Source organism: Cavia porcellus, unplaced genomic scaffold, assembly GCF_034190915.1.
Source record: "Cavia porcellus strain 051 isolate PalLab524CR breed Dunkin Hartley unplaced genomic scaffold, mCavPor4.1 scaffold_25, whole genome shotgun sequence".
Taxonomy (NCBI): Eukaryota; Metazoa; Chordata; class Mammalia; order Rodentia; family Caviidae; genus Cavia; species Cavia porcellus.
The window spans coordinates 20,083,102-20,099,783 of NW_026947508.1; the positions used below are offsets into that span (position 1 = coordinate 20,083,102).

Consider the following 16,682-nt stretch of genomic DNA (forward strand, 5'->3'; position numbering starts at 1 on the left):
GAGTCATGGCGTCTCTGGGTTTATCACTCACCTGCTCCAGACTGGTATTTACCAATTTGGGGGGAGGTCTGGAGGATTTCTGGATCTCTGCACATCTCTGCCCTGTCCACACAAGCCGCAGGATCCCCTCATCTCATCTTGATCAGGAACAAAAGCTCAGCCCTGCCTCCCCATTGTGAGCACAAGCCCTACTTCCTATTGTAGCAAAACCAAAATAGCCGAGGGAGGGGAGCCCCATAGGGCAGACCTGGGCAAGTCCCTGGGGCGCAGCTGGAGTCTGGGGGCTGGCTCAGCCTGGCCTGGGCATCCTGCGGGCCTGACCAGGCCAGGGCAGCAGGAGTGGCCTTACTGAGCCAACAGCTTGCTGGTTTGAGACCTGTTGGTGTCATGAGCCCGGGACTGTCTGTGGGTCTGTGGGCCCGTGGGCCTGATGGAGTCTGGTGGGAATGGTGTGGGTGGGGCTTTGCCTCGTGCTACCGGGGGGTGGAGTTCCTGTGCCCACCAACTCTATCCCTCTGTCAGGATGAGGGTGTCCTCAAAGAGATCTCCATCACGCACCATGTCAAGGCTGGCTCCGAGAAGGCTGATCCATCCCATTTCGAGCTCCTCAAGGTTCTGGGCCAGGGATCCTTTGGCAAAGTGAGTCACGAGTCCATGACTGGGAAGACAGCCCATCAGAGCTGTCCCATCAGAGGCAGGGGCCACTGGTCACCTTGGGTCCCAAAGGATGGATCATTTGGTACACAGATCCACTTGGGAATCAGGGAAGGAAAGCCAGAGGTCAGCATGGGACCTGCAGGAGGGCAACCAGCAGGCTCAGGTCCCTCCCAACTTCTCCCTGTGTCCTGACCTCCACCCCAACTTCTCAGGTCTTCCTGGTGCGCAAAGTCACCCGGCCCGACAATGGGCACCTGTATGCCATGAAAGTGCTAAAGAAGGCGACATTGAAAGGTGAGTGGTAGTTGCAGAGGCCGGGCTGGGCCCAGGATTGAGGGAGGAAGCTCCTTTTTTCAGGAGGATCTAGCTGGAGGGAGAAGAAAGAGGACTACTCTCAGCCACGCCTCCCCAGCTCCAGTGATGTGTCAGTGATGGTGGCTGATGGAAGGAGGTAGTGGGGTGAATGCAGTTTTGCTTGTGGTGGTGAAGGACCCTCAAACACCCAAGGTGGTCAGGCAGGTCAACAGAGTTGTTTTGTGATGCTAGAGGAATCTGAGGGAGATGTCTGTCCTGCAGCTCAGGGTGAAGAGCCTGAGAAAAGAGATGGGAAATTCAGGGGACACCTAGGCCCATAAGAGAGGAGAACTCAAAGCAAGGCCATGGAGATGATTGTGGAGAGGCTCAGGAGAGGATCCAAGCCCAAGTCTAGAATTCTGGGAAATCACAAAGGGCCTGAGAATGTCTGGCAGTGAGCGCTGGTTCAGACATTGGCTCTTTGGCCTGGGAGCCAGGCTTGCTACTGACTGGGTGGAATCTGAGCCAAACCCTTTCTGGGGTTGTGGTAGTGGGAGCAGGAGGGGTCAGCCTGATGGACTTTATGGGTCGTTTGGCCCGTGGAAGACTTCTGTGGTATATAGAAGCTTTGGTGCAGCCTGATAGCCAGGTCCCCTTCCATAAGGGGAACGGGAGCTGCAGGGGAGGAGAAAGATGGAAAAACTCGATTTCTGCTGTGAAGGGTTCACAGGCTGGATGGGGCAGCTGACCAGGCCCTGGCGGTGCAGCACAGTGGTGCTGTGACCTGTGTGGGGGAATAGCTGAGGTTGAGGAGTCCAGAGGGCTGGGATGTGGCTCACAGGGGTCAGGCTAAGGGGTTAGGGGTACCCCTAAGGAGGAGCCATGTGACCTGTGCTTTGAAAGGTGAGTTAGGAGTTCTTCAGACCAAGATGGCAGAGGAAGGGCACCTGGGAAGGAGGAATTATTTGCCAAAGGTGCTTTGGAGATGTGAGGTGTGTTTGGAAAACTGGCTGGGTAGATAGCATGATCTCTGTCTCAGCTCGTCAATGAACCTGCTAGTGATCTTAAAAAAAAATGTAGGCTAGGCATGGTGGCATATCCCTGTGATCCCAGCTACTTGTGAGGCTGAAGCAGGACGATTGCAAATTTAAGGCCAACCCAAGCAATTTAGTCAGACCTGTCTCAAAAGTTTTGTTAAATTTAAAAGAAAAACTCACTGAGTGTGGTAGCACATTCCTTAGTCCCAGCACTTGGGAGGCTGAAGCAGGAGGTTTGCTGTGAGTTCAAGGCCAAGATCAGCCTGGGTTACATAAAGGAGTTCAAGGCCAGTCTGCACTACATAGTGAGACCCTGTCTCAAAAAAAAAAAAAAAAAAAAAAAAAAAAAGAAAGAAAGAAAGAAAGCAAACTTGAGGGATGCCCATCCAGACCCATAAATCAGAACTGTGGGCCTAAGGAATCTGCCTCTCTAGTAGCACTCCAGGCAACTATTTTCAGCAGCTCTAAGACTAAAATTTGGGAATCTGTGAACTATATTAAGAAGAGAGTGGTAAAGGTGTGTGTGTGCGTAGAGCAAAGTGCAAGGATCTCAGAAATGGGCATAGGGCGACACAAGTTGTCCAGTGCACTTGATAAGTCATGGGGAGAAAGACCTAGAGAGCTGGTAGGGCACAAAGGCCTCCTCCTGGGCATTGCCATGGGGATGAGACAGCAGGAGGGGGAGCCAGAGCAACTCAGCATGGAGGAAAGCAAGATTGATGAGGGAACCATGGGAGTTCAGGGCTACAGCAACAAGCAAAAAAAGTGAGGCCTTAGTTGGGGCTGGCAGAGGGCTGCATCGGGTGCCTGGACTCTGGGTGACTTCGTTTGTTCTCTGACCAGTACGTGATCGTGTTCGAACCAAGATGGAGAGAGACATTCTGGCTGATGTAAACCACCCTTTTGTGGTGAAGCTGCACTATGGTGAGACCTCACACCCTACCCATTCCTCCTCCTCAGTGTGCGTCCTTGCCTGTGCTGTGCTCCCTTCCCTGTACCTTGTCTCATATCCCGCCAGGCAGGCCGAGGAAGCCAAGGCCAGAGTGGGAGGTCACAAGGCCCAGCTGACTCCGCATGGTCTTCCCCTTCTCTCCAGCCTTCCAGACCGAGGGCAAGCTCTATCTCATTCTGGACTTCCTGCGTGGCGGGGACCTCTTCACGCGGCTCTCAAAAGAGGTGAGGTGGGGGCTGGGGATTTAGCTCAGCGGCATAAGCGCCTGCCTTGCAAGCAGGCAGTTGTGAGTTCGATCCCTGGTATTGATAAAAATGAAAAAGACAAAAAAAAAAAAAAAAAAAAAAAAGAGGTGAGGTAGGGCCAGGGATTTAGCTCAGAGGCACAAGCGCCTGACTGGCAAGTGCGAGGTCGTGAGTTCAATCCCCGGTACCACCAAAAAAAAAAAAAAAAAAAAAAGAGGTGAGCTGATATCCCCCTGCCTGAGGGCCTCAGGATGAAGAACCTGGGGCCACAGCAAGGCCTCCCCATCCCAAGCCATTGTGAGGAACATGTCCAGTGTGGTCTGGGCCTGGAACCTGACAATCTGTCCAGGGCATCTCGCAAAGCCTGAGGAACCAGGTGTGGTAACACACCTGTAATTCCAGCACTTGGGAGGCTGAAGCAAGAGGATCACTGCAAGTTTGAGGCCAGCCTGGGCTACAAAATGAGTCCAAGGCCAGCCTGGACTGCACAGAGAGACCCTGTCTCAAAGGAGAAAAAAAAATGGCCTTATGATGAATAGGCTTTGCCACCCAATTTGGGAGAACTAAGGGTACCTCTTTCCTCTCCACCTTCATGTTCTTTTAGGGCTGCACTGGTTAGGATCATGAGCATTGGGAAAAAACTCAAAGCTACCCAGAAAGCTAGATAGAGACTTTAGCATTCCACATGTGTTATCCATGGATAACACATGATGTAAAAAGATCTGAGCCAAATACAAAAATGGAACTAATAATTCAATCAAGCTTTAAAGAGAACCAGAATTTTAATTTTTAAACTGTTATTTTAATGTTTGAATAGGTAACACATTTACATGATTCAAAAGAAAAGTATTCATCAAGAAGTCTTCTTCCAACCCCCCTATGTCCCCCCATAGGTAAACATTTTCGTTGGTTTCTTGTTTAACCTTCCCATGTTCCTTTTGCAAACAAATCCATGTTCTGAATCCCTGCTGCAGCTTTCTTACTTAAAAGGTACCATTCTGTATACCTTTTTCAAGACAATGTGTCTTAGAAATTGTTCTATAGGGGCTGGGGATTTAGCTCAGTGGCATAAGCGCCTGCCTTGCAAGCAGGCAGTCGTGAGTTCGATCCCTGGTACTGATAAAAACTTAAAAAAAAAAAAAAAAAAAGAAATTGTTCTGTCTCACAATAGGAAGAAGGTCTTTGTTCTGGTTTATAGCTGCATCATTCTCCACCAGGCAGGGGAGGTGGTTTATTCTAGTCCTCTATTATTTCCAGCCTTCTGCTGCTTCCTAAGAATGCCACAGTGAGTGACTTGTATATTAGCCATTCCACACTGCAGACCCCTGAAGAAAGAAAAAGGTGTATGTGGTTCTGAGGGATATCCCCAAGGTGGACCCTAAGGACCAGGAAGTCACTACTGCCCAAGGCCCAGTGCCTGAGGAGAAGGAGGAGAAGGTCCCACTACTGAAGCCCTGGTTCCTGTTGCAGGTTATGTTCACTGAGGAAGATGTAAAGTTTTACTTGGCGGAGCTGGCTCTGGGCCTGGACCACCTGCACAGCCTGGGCATCATTTACAGAGACCTCAAGCCTGAGAAGTGAGTGAACCTCCTCTGCCCCCACCTCCAGAAACCCATGCCCTCCTGATGGGTGGTGGGGCTCTCCCCAGGAACAGTCCCCTTTCTTGGCCTATCTGAAGAGTGGCTGAGTGATGAGGTGGTAGCCACAGCAGGCTCACTTTCAGGGCACCTAATGACGAGTGCTGCCATGGCCAAGGGTCAGTTGCGTTGCCCTCCTTTTTTGCTAATGAGATGTGATGTCTGAGATGCTACCATTAAAGATCTTTCTCTGATGTGGTCCTCTTTAGAATTTTCATTAATATCTAAATCTTAATTTTGCTTAGTATCCTAATACCTAAGGTATCCCAGTGATAATGTAGAAGCCAGGAGTAAGTAGTGAGGTAGGCTAGTATCTGGATTGAGAGACACCTCAGGATGGGTGTGGGGTACATGTCTGTTGTAGTCCCAGCTACTGGGGAGGCTGAGGGAAAAGATCATTTGAGACCAGGAATCTGAAATCAAAACTAGCAACATAGTGAGATCCTAACTTGGAAGAAAAAAAAAGAAAGAACTCCCCAAATTAGGCACACCACCAGGCTGTGCTGATGCATACCTGTAATCCCAGCACTCAAAAGGCTGAGGCAGGAGGATCTTTACTTATGTAGACTGGGCAATATAAGTGAGCTCAAGGCCAGCCTAAACTGCATAGTGAGACCCTGTCTCAAGACAAAGACCAGGGCTGGGGATTTAGCTCAGCGGCATAAGCGCCTACCTTGCAAACAGACAGTTGTGAGTTCGATCCCTGGTACCGATTAAAAATAAAAAATAAGAAAAACAAAGACCAAAAAAAGTCATTCTGACCAGCATAGTGAGACCCTAATTCAGGGATAAATAAATAATAAAAAACAAAATTAGGCACTTTGCTAAGCATGGTGGCCTGTGTATGTAATCTCAGCACCCAGGAGGCTGAGGCAAGAGGATCCCTACAAGTTCAAGGCCAGCATGGACTACATAAATGAGTTCAAAGCCAGCCTGAACTGCATAGTAAAGCCCTATCTCAAAAAGACAAAATAAATAAATAAAAGCCACACCAAATACCTGTCTCCATTACTTATTAGTTCTATGACTGTGGGGAATTACTTAACTTTCCTGAGCCTTAGCCTCCCTATTAGTAAAAGGAAGACATAAAGAACCTGTCTCACACAGTTGTTGCAAAGATTAACAACACACCTGCCTGGTGCTGCCCAGCCTGGCTCTAGCATCTGTTCATCAGATTGATCTGGGCAGGACAGCTCCTCTGGGCAGGCCCAAGTCCCACCATCCAGTTGTCCCACCAGAACCCACCCAGTGCCTGCTGCTGAGGGGTCCTGACTGCGTTTCTGTGTTCCAGCATCCTTCTGGATGAGGAGGGCCACATCAAACTGACCGGTGAGTGGAGGGCACTCACCCTCTTGGGCCTGTGGAGGGACAAAGATGGCTCTTGATAGGGCTCAGCTGAGTGCTGGGGTCCGTTTTTCCTGAGAGTCTGAACCAATCACTTAGAAGAGATCAAACCCCAGGACCTAGACTTGTAGCACTCTGGGCGGAATCCCAGTGCCTCGCCCTGTGGCCTTGGGCTAGCTGTCTGACCTCTCTAGGCTCTAGTGTCCTCCTAAACCTCATAGGAGTGAGGCCATCAGGTCCCTGGGCAGAGGAAATGAGTGTAAATAGTGGCAGGAAGGAAGGCAGGAGTCCTGAAGATATGTCTTCTGCTCTCCTTGCTGCAGACTTTGGCCTGAGCAAGGAAGCGATTGACCATGAGAAGAAGGCCTACTCCTTTTGTGGGACAGTGGAATACATGGCCCCAGAGGTTGTCAACCGCCAGGGTCACACTCACAGTGCAGACTGGTGGTCCTATGGGGTATTGATGGTGAGTACCCTGACAGAGGCAAAGTATCCAGCCCAAATTTCCATCCTCAGCTTTCCCATCTGTCATTTGGGGATCAGAATCTCCAAGATCCCCAGCCCTGCCAATCCCCTCACAGCCAAGCTGGCCTTGCCCTGCGTGCCTCTGAAATTTCCTTCCTTGGGAAGATCTCAGACTTGACCCCACCTGGGCCAACCTTAACCCGGCTCTGGGCCCCTAGTGCTGCTCCTTAGAGATTGATCAGGCTGGCAGAAATCCTGGGAGTAGAGCAGGTGGCTTGGCCTGGGTGGGCAGAGGAAGTGGACATGGGAGACAGAGATGAAGCCTGACCAGACCCTTGTTCTTTCAGTTTGAGATGCTGACGGGCTCCCTACCCTTCCAGGGGAAGGACCGGAAAGAAACCATGAACCTGATTTTGAAGTAAGCATCAGCCCTGCCATGGTACTGTGGGAGTGCCAAAGCCCCACCCCAGTTTAGGGGCTAGAGTGTCACCCTATCCCTGCCTGCATTGCCCTCATGAATGAGACACTCCTCTGGGTTAAACATTATGCTTTCTACAGTCCCCTTTCCACTCACCAGGGCCTGTGGGAGGGATCCCTGAAGTCTTTGGGAGGTGAGTTAGTGGCTGGCTTGTCTGGACTGAGCTGGGAAGAGGCCTGGACAGAAGAGGAGGGAGCTGGGCTGTGGAGTGGGGCTCCTGCCTAATGAGACCTCGGGGCTATTTCAGGGCAAAGCTAGGCATGCCCCAGTTTCTGAGCTCGGAAGCCCAGAGCCTCCTGCGGGCCCTGTTCAAGCGGAATCCTGCCAACCGGCTCGGTAAGCAGCCCTGGCTGAGGGGAGGGAATGTGGCAGTGAGGAGCGGGGTACAGCTGCAGCCTAGGCCACAGGGCCACATCTGGGGCTGAAAGGGGCCCTTGTCCTTTGTGTGGGCAGACAATGCCTCCGGCCACCCTGTTTTCTGGCTCCATGTGTGGTGCTGGGAGGGTGGATGACCTGTGTGTAGGGGAAGGCAGGAACTGAGTCATCCCCATTCCCTCTGGGGACCAGGACAGAGGCCCCCACGCAGCTTCTCCGCCAAGGCTATGACCCAGGAGAAGGCTCAGGTTCCAGGCATGTCAGTCCCTGTTGCCCGGCACATGGAGCTTCCTCCATAAATATTTGTTGAACAAATATGTGCCACTGTATGACCTGGCAGGTGACTTCACCTCTCTGTGCACCATGTTCCTCGTCTCAATGAAGTCAGTGAGTGCAAGCAAGCTTATGGGCTCTGTTGATTAAGCAAGGTTCTGAGAATAGGCCTGGCATGAATTTGGTGTTCAGGAGATGGTGGCTTCCTTGGCTTCTGGGTTCCCCTGGACCATGACCAGCTTCGTAAGTGTCAGTCCAAGTCCTGGGGGTTGAATAGCATGAAAGTTTATCTCATGGTCCAGAGGGTCCATAGGATAAGAGGAGCAGAGAGGGGGCCTTCGTTGGGAAGGCATGAAGGCCCTCGATCTCAGAACAAGCCCAGCGTTTGTCCTGACAGTGGAGCCTTAAACAAGTTGCCTAACTTCTCTGGACCTTCCTTCTTCCATCAGTGTACTGAAGCTTGCTCATTAGAGATTGCAGAGAATGAAAAATACCAAGTGGGTGCTGGCCTCAGGGTAGTGACTAGGTAGAGTGAGAGCATTCCCTGCCCCTGCACCACAGCCAGTACCAGGGTACTGTGCAGCCACTTGGTAGACTGGTGGGTGTCTGCAGTTGGACCATCCAAGGGCAAACACTTCATTTGGGATCTTTCAGGCTCTGGTCCTGATGCAGGAGAGGAGATCAAGAGGCACATCTTCTACTCCACCATTGACTGGAACGTGAGTGTCCATCCCCGTTGGAGCTTTGACCCTGTTGGCCACAGGGTGGTTGGCGGGAGGAGACTGGTAGGAGCGGCGGGTGACGTTGTGCCCTAGGGTAAAGGCTGACCTTCCAGGCTGACCTCTTGGGAGCAAGCAGTTACACTGCTGTGTGCTAGGCAGAGTCATTTACGATCTTCCGGCACGAGGCTGCTGGTGAGTTGTAGGGACACAGTGGTAACCAGAGAACCCCCACCCTTGCAGAAGCTGTACCGACGTGAAATCAAGCCACCCTTCAAGCCAGCGGTGGCTCAGCCTGATGACACCTTCTACTTTGACACTGAGTTCACATCCCGCACACCCAAGGGTATGTCCTTGGTCTGGTTTGTCTGCCTGTGGCTGGTACATGAGGGAAACAGAGAGCAAGAGCACCTTGGGGCACCGGCGGTCAGGGAGTCTGCCAGGGCTGGGTGTGTGGGTAGACAGGCGGTGTCTGGCTCCGTGGGACTCTGACCTTGTCCCTGTCTCATGCCACCTGACTCTCCCACCCTGGGCTCTGTGGAACTCTTTGTATCTGGCCGAGACAGAGAGGTGTGTGGGTAGTCAGAGCCACAATAGGAAGGTAAGACCACTGCCCCGGGCATTGTCAGGCCCACTGAGAAGACTAAATACACGGGTCCTGCACGCACGTCAGGGATAAGGAATCTCACCCGGCAAAGCCGTGATGGAAACAATCTGACAAGCAGAGGTGGCAGCACCCATAGGTCAGGGACAAGTGTGGGAATCAGCTTCGGGTCTTCTGACTGTTGGTCCTCTATATGCTGGGACGTGGGCACAGCCTGTTCACTCTCAGGGGTACCACAGGAAGTCAGTGGGTACTTTGGGAGTTGGCTGGAGAAACCATAACTCCTAGCCAGATATTGGCAGTAGGTTGCGGGTGTGATGTTAATTTCAAAACCCCTCTTAGACGAATGTATTTTTTTTTTTTTTCTTGGTAAGTCATGGTAAATTTTTTTTTTTTTTTTTAGTAAGTCATGGTAAATTTTTTTTTTTTTTAGACGAATGTATTTTGCATTAGGGGTTGCTTTTCTCACTGTACCTTGCATATTACTGATAATGGGTACCTTAGCACTACCCCAAGTCTCATCTGGTTTTTTGTTTTTTTTTTTTTTTTGGCACTGGAAATCAAACTTGCGACCTTGAGCTTATCAAGCAGGTGCTTATGCCACTGAGCTAAATCCTCAGCCCCAGTCTCATCTTTATCCATTTATTCATCAAGGTCCCTACTGCATTCCATGTCTGGTAAATGAGACAGACCCAGGCCCTGCCATCATCTAGCTCAGGCCAGCATTGGAAAAGGGGTTCATAGTGTGTAAGGGGCAGAGGACAGTGTCAGGTAGGGTTTCTCAGAGGACACATCACGTGAGCTGAGCCTGGAAGGGTAGACAGGGAGTGGATTGTCTGGCAGGGAGCAGTGTGTGTAATGGCTCAGGCACCCCTTTAAGGATCTAGGAAATGGAGCGTAGCTGTGCTGCAGGATCTGGGAGAGAGGAGACTAGGCCCATGGGACCTCAGGGTTGCGTTGACTGAGGAGGTGGATTATCTGCTGAAGGCAGAGTCGAGGTGGCAGAGCAGCAGGTTTGCAGTTGGAACTGTCCTACTGGCTCTTGTATAGCAGCTGGACCAGGGGTGAGGGCATCCAAGACCCTTGGCCTGAGCATGGCCTGGACTGGAGGTTGATGTAGGAGTCTCCCATGCCCAAGACTCCACCACTGCCAGCAACTGATGCAGGCCAGGCTCCCTGGAGCCTTTGCAAGGCTTCTTTGGGCTCACGTCCTGCTCTACCCCTACAGATTCCCCAGGTGTGCCACCCAGCGCTGGCGCCCATCAGTTGTTCCGTGGCTTCAGCTTCGTGGCCACTGGCCTGATGGAAGACGACAGCAAGCCTCGGGCCACACAGGCACCCCTGCACTCGGTGGTACAGGTAAGGGAGGAATGGCCATTGCTCGGTTGGCCCTTTCCACATAGGAGATCTGGGGCAGAATGGCTGAGCATAGGCTGCAGATCTGGACAGGCCTGGCTCAAAGCCTGATGCCAAGGCCCTGCCAGCTCCTTGATCCTCTTTTTCCCATTTGTGAAACAGTGACCCTAATAATTGGATGACAACATGCTTATAAATTTTTGGGCCCAGAGGTGGGTAAGTGCCAGGGGTACCCAGCAAGTGGTCAAATGTCTGTCAAGTCCCTGACAGGAGTGGATAGCAGGGGTCTTGTTTGTCCTTCACTTGTGTACTAAACTGATATGTAAAAAAGTTGAGAGGGAAAATGTAGCTGGGCGTGGTGGTGTAGCCCTGTAATCCCAGCACTTGTGAGGCTGAAGCAGGAGGATCACCCCATGAGTTCAAGGCCAGCCTGGGCCTCATAGTGAGACCCTGTCTCAAAAAAAAACAAAAAACAGTGTAGAACTGGGAGCTCATTGCTTGGTACAGATCTTCAAGGTGGAGGGACTTTGGATGAGACACTTTACTTCCTGGTGCTGCTGTGTCCCTCTCTATAAATGGGGTATTGGTAGAACCTTCCTCTGGTGCCTTGTGAGAAAGACAGCAGGTGCAAACTAAGGCCATCTGCTGGACGCATGGCCGCCTGATGCAAGTGCTTAGATAGTGCTTGGTGCACAGCCCACACCGGGTACCATATGAACATTTACCATTGCAAATGTCACAGAACCTTGAGATACTTAATGAAGTGAATCTGACACCCCAGAAAAGGGAGATAGCTCACCCCAACCTTCAGAAGGGCAGAGCTGGAGCCCAAATTGGAGCTCCTGTGTCCCTCTTGGGCCTGCCTAGGCTTCTCAGAACCACAGACCTCTTGGTGGGTGTGTTGTGACTCTTGCCCTTCCCCCTGCACCACCTTCTGCCTATACAAACCGCAACCCAGACTGCCTGGGAGTCAGCAAGCGTACCCATCAGAAAGGGAAGAAAACTGAGGCCCAGAGAGGAGGAGTTCTTGCCTGAAGTCACGCAGCCAGCACTAACCCAGGCCTCCTGGCTCTTCAGCTGTACCACATCCACTGAGTCAAGGCTCTGGTGCTGGGCACCTCTGGCACTCTGGAGCCAGCAGTCAGCCCCACTTCTTGGTCTCCTGCAGCAACTCCATGGGAAGAACCTAGTTTTTAGTGACGGCTACGTGGTAAAGGAGACGATCGGTGTGGGCTCCTACTCTGTGTGCAAGCGCTGTGTCCACAAGGCCACCAACATGGAATATGCTGTCAAGGTGGGCCTCCTGACAGTGTCTTGGCCCAGGCCGAGGGCTGGGGGTGGGGCCAAGTGACCTGTGGCCTTTGCCTGGAGGGTGAGGGCTTGAGGCTCTGTGAACAGGAGAACAGACCCCAGACCCTGAGGGGTGGGTGCCATGGCGGGAAGGGATGTGAGAGTCTGTCCCAAACACTACTGAATACATCTGCCTTCTCTAGGTCATCGATAAGAGCAAGAGGGATCCCTCAGAAGAAATAGAAATTCTTCTGCGGTACGGGCAGCACCCCAACATCATCACATTAAAAGATGTGAGTAGGGGTTTTTGAGAATAGCATAGGGGCTGGCGCACTACCCCTGAGGTTTGTGTACCTCTGGTTTAGCCACACTCCAAGGGCCCCCACTGTAGGCTCAAGTATTTTCTGAGAGTCTGTCTGCTCCTTGGGGACCAGTTCAGCACCCCCTTGTCCAGGAGGAGAGGAGCCCAGATGGGCGAAGATCCACCAGCGTCACTGGGGCACAGAGCACAGTGGGTGCCTAAGCCTCATGGTGATGGGGAGATGGCCCTGATGGCAGTCCTTGGGCAGGTGTATGATGACGGCAAGCACGTGTACCTGGTAACAGAGCTGATGCGGGGTGGGGAGCTGCTGGACAAGATCCTACGGCAGAAGTTCTTCTCGGAGCGGGAGGCCAGCTTCGTCCTGCACACCATCGGCAAGACTGTGGAGTATCTGCACTCGCAGGGGGTGAGTCTGGATTGGGGCGGGGAGGACCCCGATGATGATGTCATACCATCAGCAATGTAGGGAGCATAGGCTGGTGCAGGAGAGGCAATATCCAGCCAGCCAGCCAGAGGGGACAGTACGGACAAGTGGGTGGGTAGTGGACAGGTGGAAGGAAGGGAGGCAGGAGGAAGAGATGAGCCAAACTGTGGAAAGGAACAAAAGTTTATTCAGTACCTACTGTGGGCCAGGCAGCATGCTAGGGTTTACTATAAGGGGAAGTCTCCTCACGTCATCTCAGCTGATTTTCACAACAGCCCTAAGTTAGATGCTGTTACGGTGGAACCTACCAGGAAAGGGGCCTGAAGCTCACAGGGGTAAGGTCATTCGCCCAAGGTCAAACAGCCTGGGAAGAATGGAGGCAGAATGAGGGTGTTGGGCTGGGAGCTGCTGCAGGGAGAATTGGATTTTTGAGTTAGGAATTTGGCCTTGGGCCGGTTGCTGAGACAGAGGAAGTAGATGAGAGGAAATGCTGCTAGAAACACAGCAGGTGCTTTGGGAGAGGTGTTGGGCCAAAGGCAGAACTCAGCTGTTACAGTCGTACAGGGCAGGTAAGCATTGCGCGGACCAAGGCAGCCAATAGGGACGCACCTTGTGGTTGTCAGTGTGAGTTTCCCTGTGAGGTGGTGGTTGAGGTGCTTCTAATCAGGCCATGAGGAGCTCAGAACACCAGCGGTGGGATCTAGGCGGCTGTGTCCGTGTCCTGGCATCTCAGGTCACCTGGATGTGGCCGTGAAGTCACTTTACCTCTCCGAGCTGCATATTCATCTGCTGAGCTGCTTGCCGCAGGGTACTTTTGAGAGGGAGCAAAGTACTTGCCTGGGAAGGCACCGATCAGTGCAGGGTGCAGTGGCTACCACAGAAGTGTTAGCAAGGAGACAGGAGCCAGAGGAACATGTGCCACACTGAAGAATGGGGTCACTTCATGAGGTGAACCTGACACCCCAGAAAGGGGAGATAGATACTCAAACTGCAGGACAGAGCTGGAGCCCAAATTGGGGCGCCCATGTCCCTCTTTGGCCTGCCTAGTTTTCTCAGAACCACAGACCTCTTGGTGAGTGTGCTGTGACTCTTGTCCTACCCCTCCTCCACCCTCTCTGACTTTACAAACTGCACCCGAGACTGATTGGGAGCCAGCAAGTGCACCCATCAGATAGGGTAGAAAACAATAAATAAAAAGAAAAAAAGATAGGGTAGAAAACAGTTGTTGAAGAGCTCAGTTCAGTTGTTCTGCAGAATGTTCCACATCTTGAATAGATCTGCCTGCCTTCTGGTGGCATCGTTTGTGTTATTTCTCTGTTGCCCATGTTTCCTATAAACTACAAGTTGCTCTGAAGTCTTAAATAGATTCAGGTTTACATTTTTGGGGATTAAGAATAAGACTCAAAAGGCCAAGTTTTGGGATCCAAGAGAATCATGTAGAATCCTTAACTATTACAGATCATTGACCTGCAAGAAATTCCAGTTGCCTTTGTCTTAGCCAGATCATGTCTGTAGAAGCCTGGCGAAAAGTCTAGGAAATGTTGGCATGTATCTGTAATCCCAGCACTCTGGGAGGCTGAGGCGGGAGGATCACAAGTTTGAAGCAGTCTGAGCACCTTAGCAAGACCCTGTCTCATAATGAAAAAAGTGTTAAAAAGCCAGGGGTAGGGGGCTGGGGATTTAGCTCAGCGGCATTAGCTCCTGCCTTGCAAGCAGGCAGTCGTGAGTTCGATCCCCGGTACCGATAAAAAGGAAAAAGACAAAAAAAAAAAAAAAAAAAAAAAAAAAAAGCCAGGGGTGAACTGGGGATGTGGTTCAGTGAGAAGGTCCTGGATTTAATCTCCGTTGCTGTGAGTAGGATGGAGGCCCTTTGTGACCATGTTCTTCAACCCTTGATACCAATCTCCATGTATTGATTGCTAGGGGGAATCAGGATGTCATGGCGGCTTGTCTTTGCAGACCCGTAGCCCAGGTGCATGTAGGTCTTCAGTTGTGTTAATTGGTGTGTGTGTTTTTTTTTTTTTTTTTTTAAATCCCCAGCCCCCCCTATTGGTGTGTGTTTTTTTGGTAGTCTTAAACTCATTATGTAGCCTAGGCTGGCCTCAAACTCACAGTGATTCTCCTGTCTCAGCCTCTCAAATGCTGGGATTGCAGGTGTGCACCATTATCCCTGACTCCAAAATATTATGTTTTAAATAAAGAATCATGTCTTCCTGTTTTACTCAAGCACTAGCTCCTCATTTGCACAAATACAGTATTTCCAGTTGTACTCTATGCTGGGCATTTTCCTACAGAACAATGATACAGGATATGGGGAAGGAAAGGAGGCCAGAGCCATTGATCTGCTTGGCGTGAGGTACAGTGCACCTTCCTCTGCATCAAGTCTGTGGGCAGCCAACCTCATATCCCCCCATTAGCCACATGAGAGATTCTAGTCCCGTCTCCTCAAGAGATGGAGACCCTCATCTAATGGTTTCATCCTTCGGGATCTTTGCCTGGATCACTTATTTGAGGATCGTCTGATTACATCTATCTATTAAAGGCATGTCTTTTTTAAATTTTTTTTTGTCTTTTTCATTTTTTTATTAGTACCGGGGATCGAATTCATGACCACCTGCTTGCAAGGCAGGTGCTTATGCCACTGAGCTAAACCCCCAGCCCTAAAGGCATATCTTTTAGAAAACAGAACTTCACCTCCTAACCAAAGCTTCAGCGTGGTGACCACATATGTTTTTAATGGTCACGTTTGAAGTGGTTTTGGTGTCTGAAGTAGCCAGTGCAAACAGGCTAATACTAAAACATGTCTGATCAGAGAGTAAGTGTGTTCCCTTTTCCTGTTTTGTTCTTAAATGAGCACTAAAGTTACCCCCAAGAGATGTGGCTTAGTGGTAGGGTGCTTGCCTAGCACGTGCAAGGCCCTGGGCTCCATACCTGGCACTGCATAAAAAATAAACAGAAAGGAAGAGAGTAGCAGCAACAAAAGGGAAAAAAGTTACAAAACAGCAGAGGCACTGAATTGCTAGGCCTGCAGCTCAGCAAGGCTGAGCATTCTAGATTGGCAGCCGCCTGCAGGGCCAGTGGTCCCCTGCTAGAGGGCGTACATGCTCCAAGTACGCACAGCCATTGGGAGGAAATTGTCTCTCCCAAAGCCAGGAATTTGTGAGTCTCCAGTGTTTCATTCCCTTGCCACATTCCAGGGGCAGCTGCTGAGGAAATGGGAAGGACTTCTTTTTTAGTTATTTGGAGGGGATTCTCTGAATTTGACATTGATGATAGCTGTGGGCTAGTGAGCCAGGAATCAATCCAACAGAAGCTGAGATGGGAATGGGTGACTAGAGAGCCAGAACCAGTGTAACCCTCATTGTTTAGTTGGTTGGTTTTTTGAGACAAGTTCTTGCTGTGTAGCCCAGGCTGGTCTAAATTCACAGTAATCCTCCTGCCTCAGCCTCCCATTTGCTAAAAGTTATAGATATGCATCACCACACCTGGTTCCTAGTTGTTTTAATCTCTTTTTATTGAAAGTATCACATAAGTGCAGAGATGTGACCAGACATGATGTTGCATACCTATAATCTCAACCCTTGGGAGGCTGAGGCAGGAAGATCACTATAAATTCAAGGCCAGCCTAGACTACATAGCAAGACCATCTCTCAGAAAAAAAAAAAAAAAAAAAAAAAAAACTGGGGATTTAGCTCAGCAGCGTAAGTGCCTGCCTTGCAAGCACGGAGTCATGAGTTCAATCCCCGGTACCAGAAACAAAGAAAAAAAAGAGATGTGCAGGGCCAGGGATATTTGCTCAGTGGCACAGCACTTACCCTTCAAGTGTAAGATTGTGAATTCAATCCCTGGAACAAAAAGACAGAGAGAAAAAGATGGAAGAGCTCTGTGAGTTTGAGGCTAGCCTGGGCTACACAGTGAGTTTAAGCCAGCCTGAACTACACAGCAAGGCCCTGTCTCAAAGAAAATCATAGCCATTCTGGTATATGTGGGTGGCACCTCACTGTGGCTTTAATTTACACTTCCCTGATGGCTAATGACATCGGGAACCTTTTTTTCTTTTTTGCTACTGAGGACTAATCCCAAGGCCTTGAGCTAGCAAACATACTCTTATCACTGAGCCATATCCCCAATTCTGAGCAGCCCCTGGTATGAAATGCCTGTTCAAGGCTTTTGTTCAAAATTTGTGTTGTCCTCCCCTTTCATGTTACTT

At 50.6% G+C, this 16,682-nt stretch overlaps 1 protein-coding gene across 4 annotated transcripts in view; it reads left to right on the forward strand.

Moving 5' to 3' along the window:
* The window catches only part of Rps6ka1 (ribosomal protein S6 kinase A1), a 36,166-nt gene that overhangs the window by 13,118 nt on the left and 6,366 nt on the right, over positions 1-16,682 (forward strand). For 3 of the 4 annotated variants that reach the window (XM_005004269.3, XM_013154024.3, XM_003471299.5), the window contains 15 exons: positions 523-639; positions 870-951; positions 2,832-2,912; positions 3,085-3,164; positions 4,656-4,762; positions 6,114-6,151; positions 6,490-6,632; positions 6,979-7,049; positions 7,357-7,445; positions 8,412-8,476; positions 8,720-8,822; positions 10,309-10,439; positions 11,605-11,730; positions 11,930-12,019; positions 12,296-12,454. In XM_005004269.3, coding sequence (XP_005004326.2) covers positions 523-639; positions 870-951; positions 2,832-2,912; positions 3,085-3,164; positions 4,656-4,762; positions 6,114-6,151; positions 6,490-6,632; positions 6,979-7,049; positions 7,357-7,445; positions 8,412-8,476; positions 8,720-8,822; positions 10,309-10,439; positions 11,605-11,730; positions 11,930-12,019; positions 12,296-12,454 — 1,482 coding nt within the window. The remainder of the gene's footprint in view (positions 1-522; positions 640-869; positions 952-2,831; positions 2,913-3,084; positions 3,165-4,655; positions 4,763-6,113; positions 6,152-6,489; positions 6,633-6,978; positions 7,050-7,356; positions 7,446-8,411; positions 8,477-8,719; positions 8,823-10,308; positions 10,440-11,604; positions 11,731-11,929; positions 12,020-12,295; positions 12,455-16,682) is intronic. The other variant, XM_023565684.2, reaches the window with a different exon arrangement.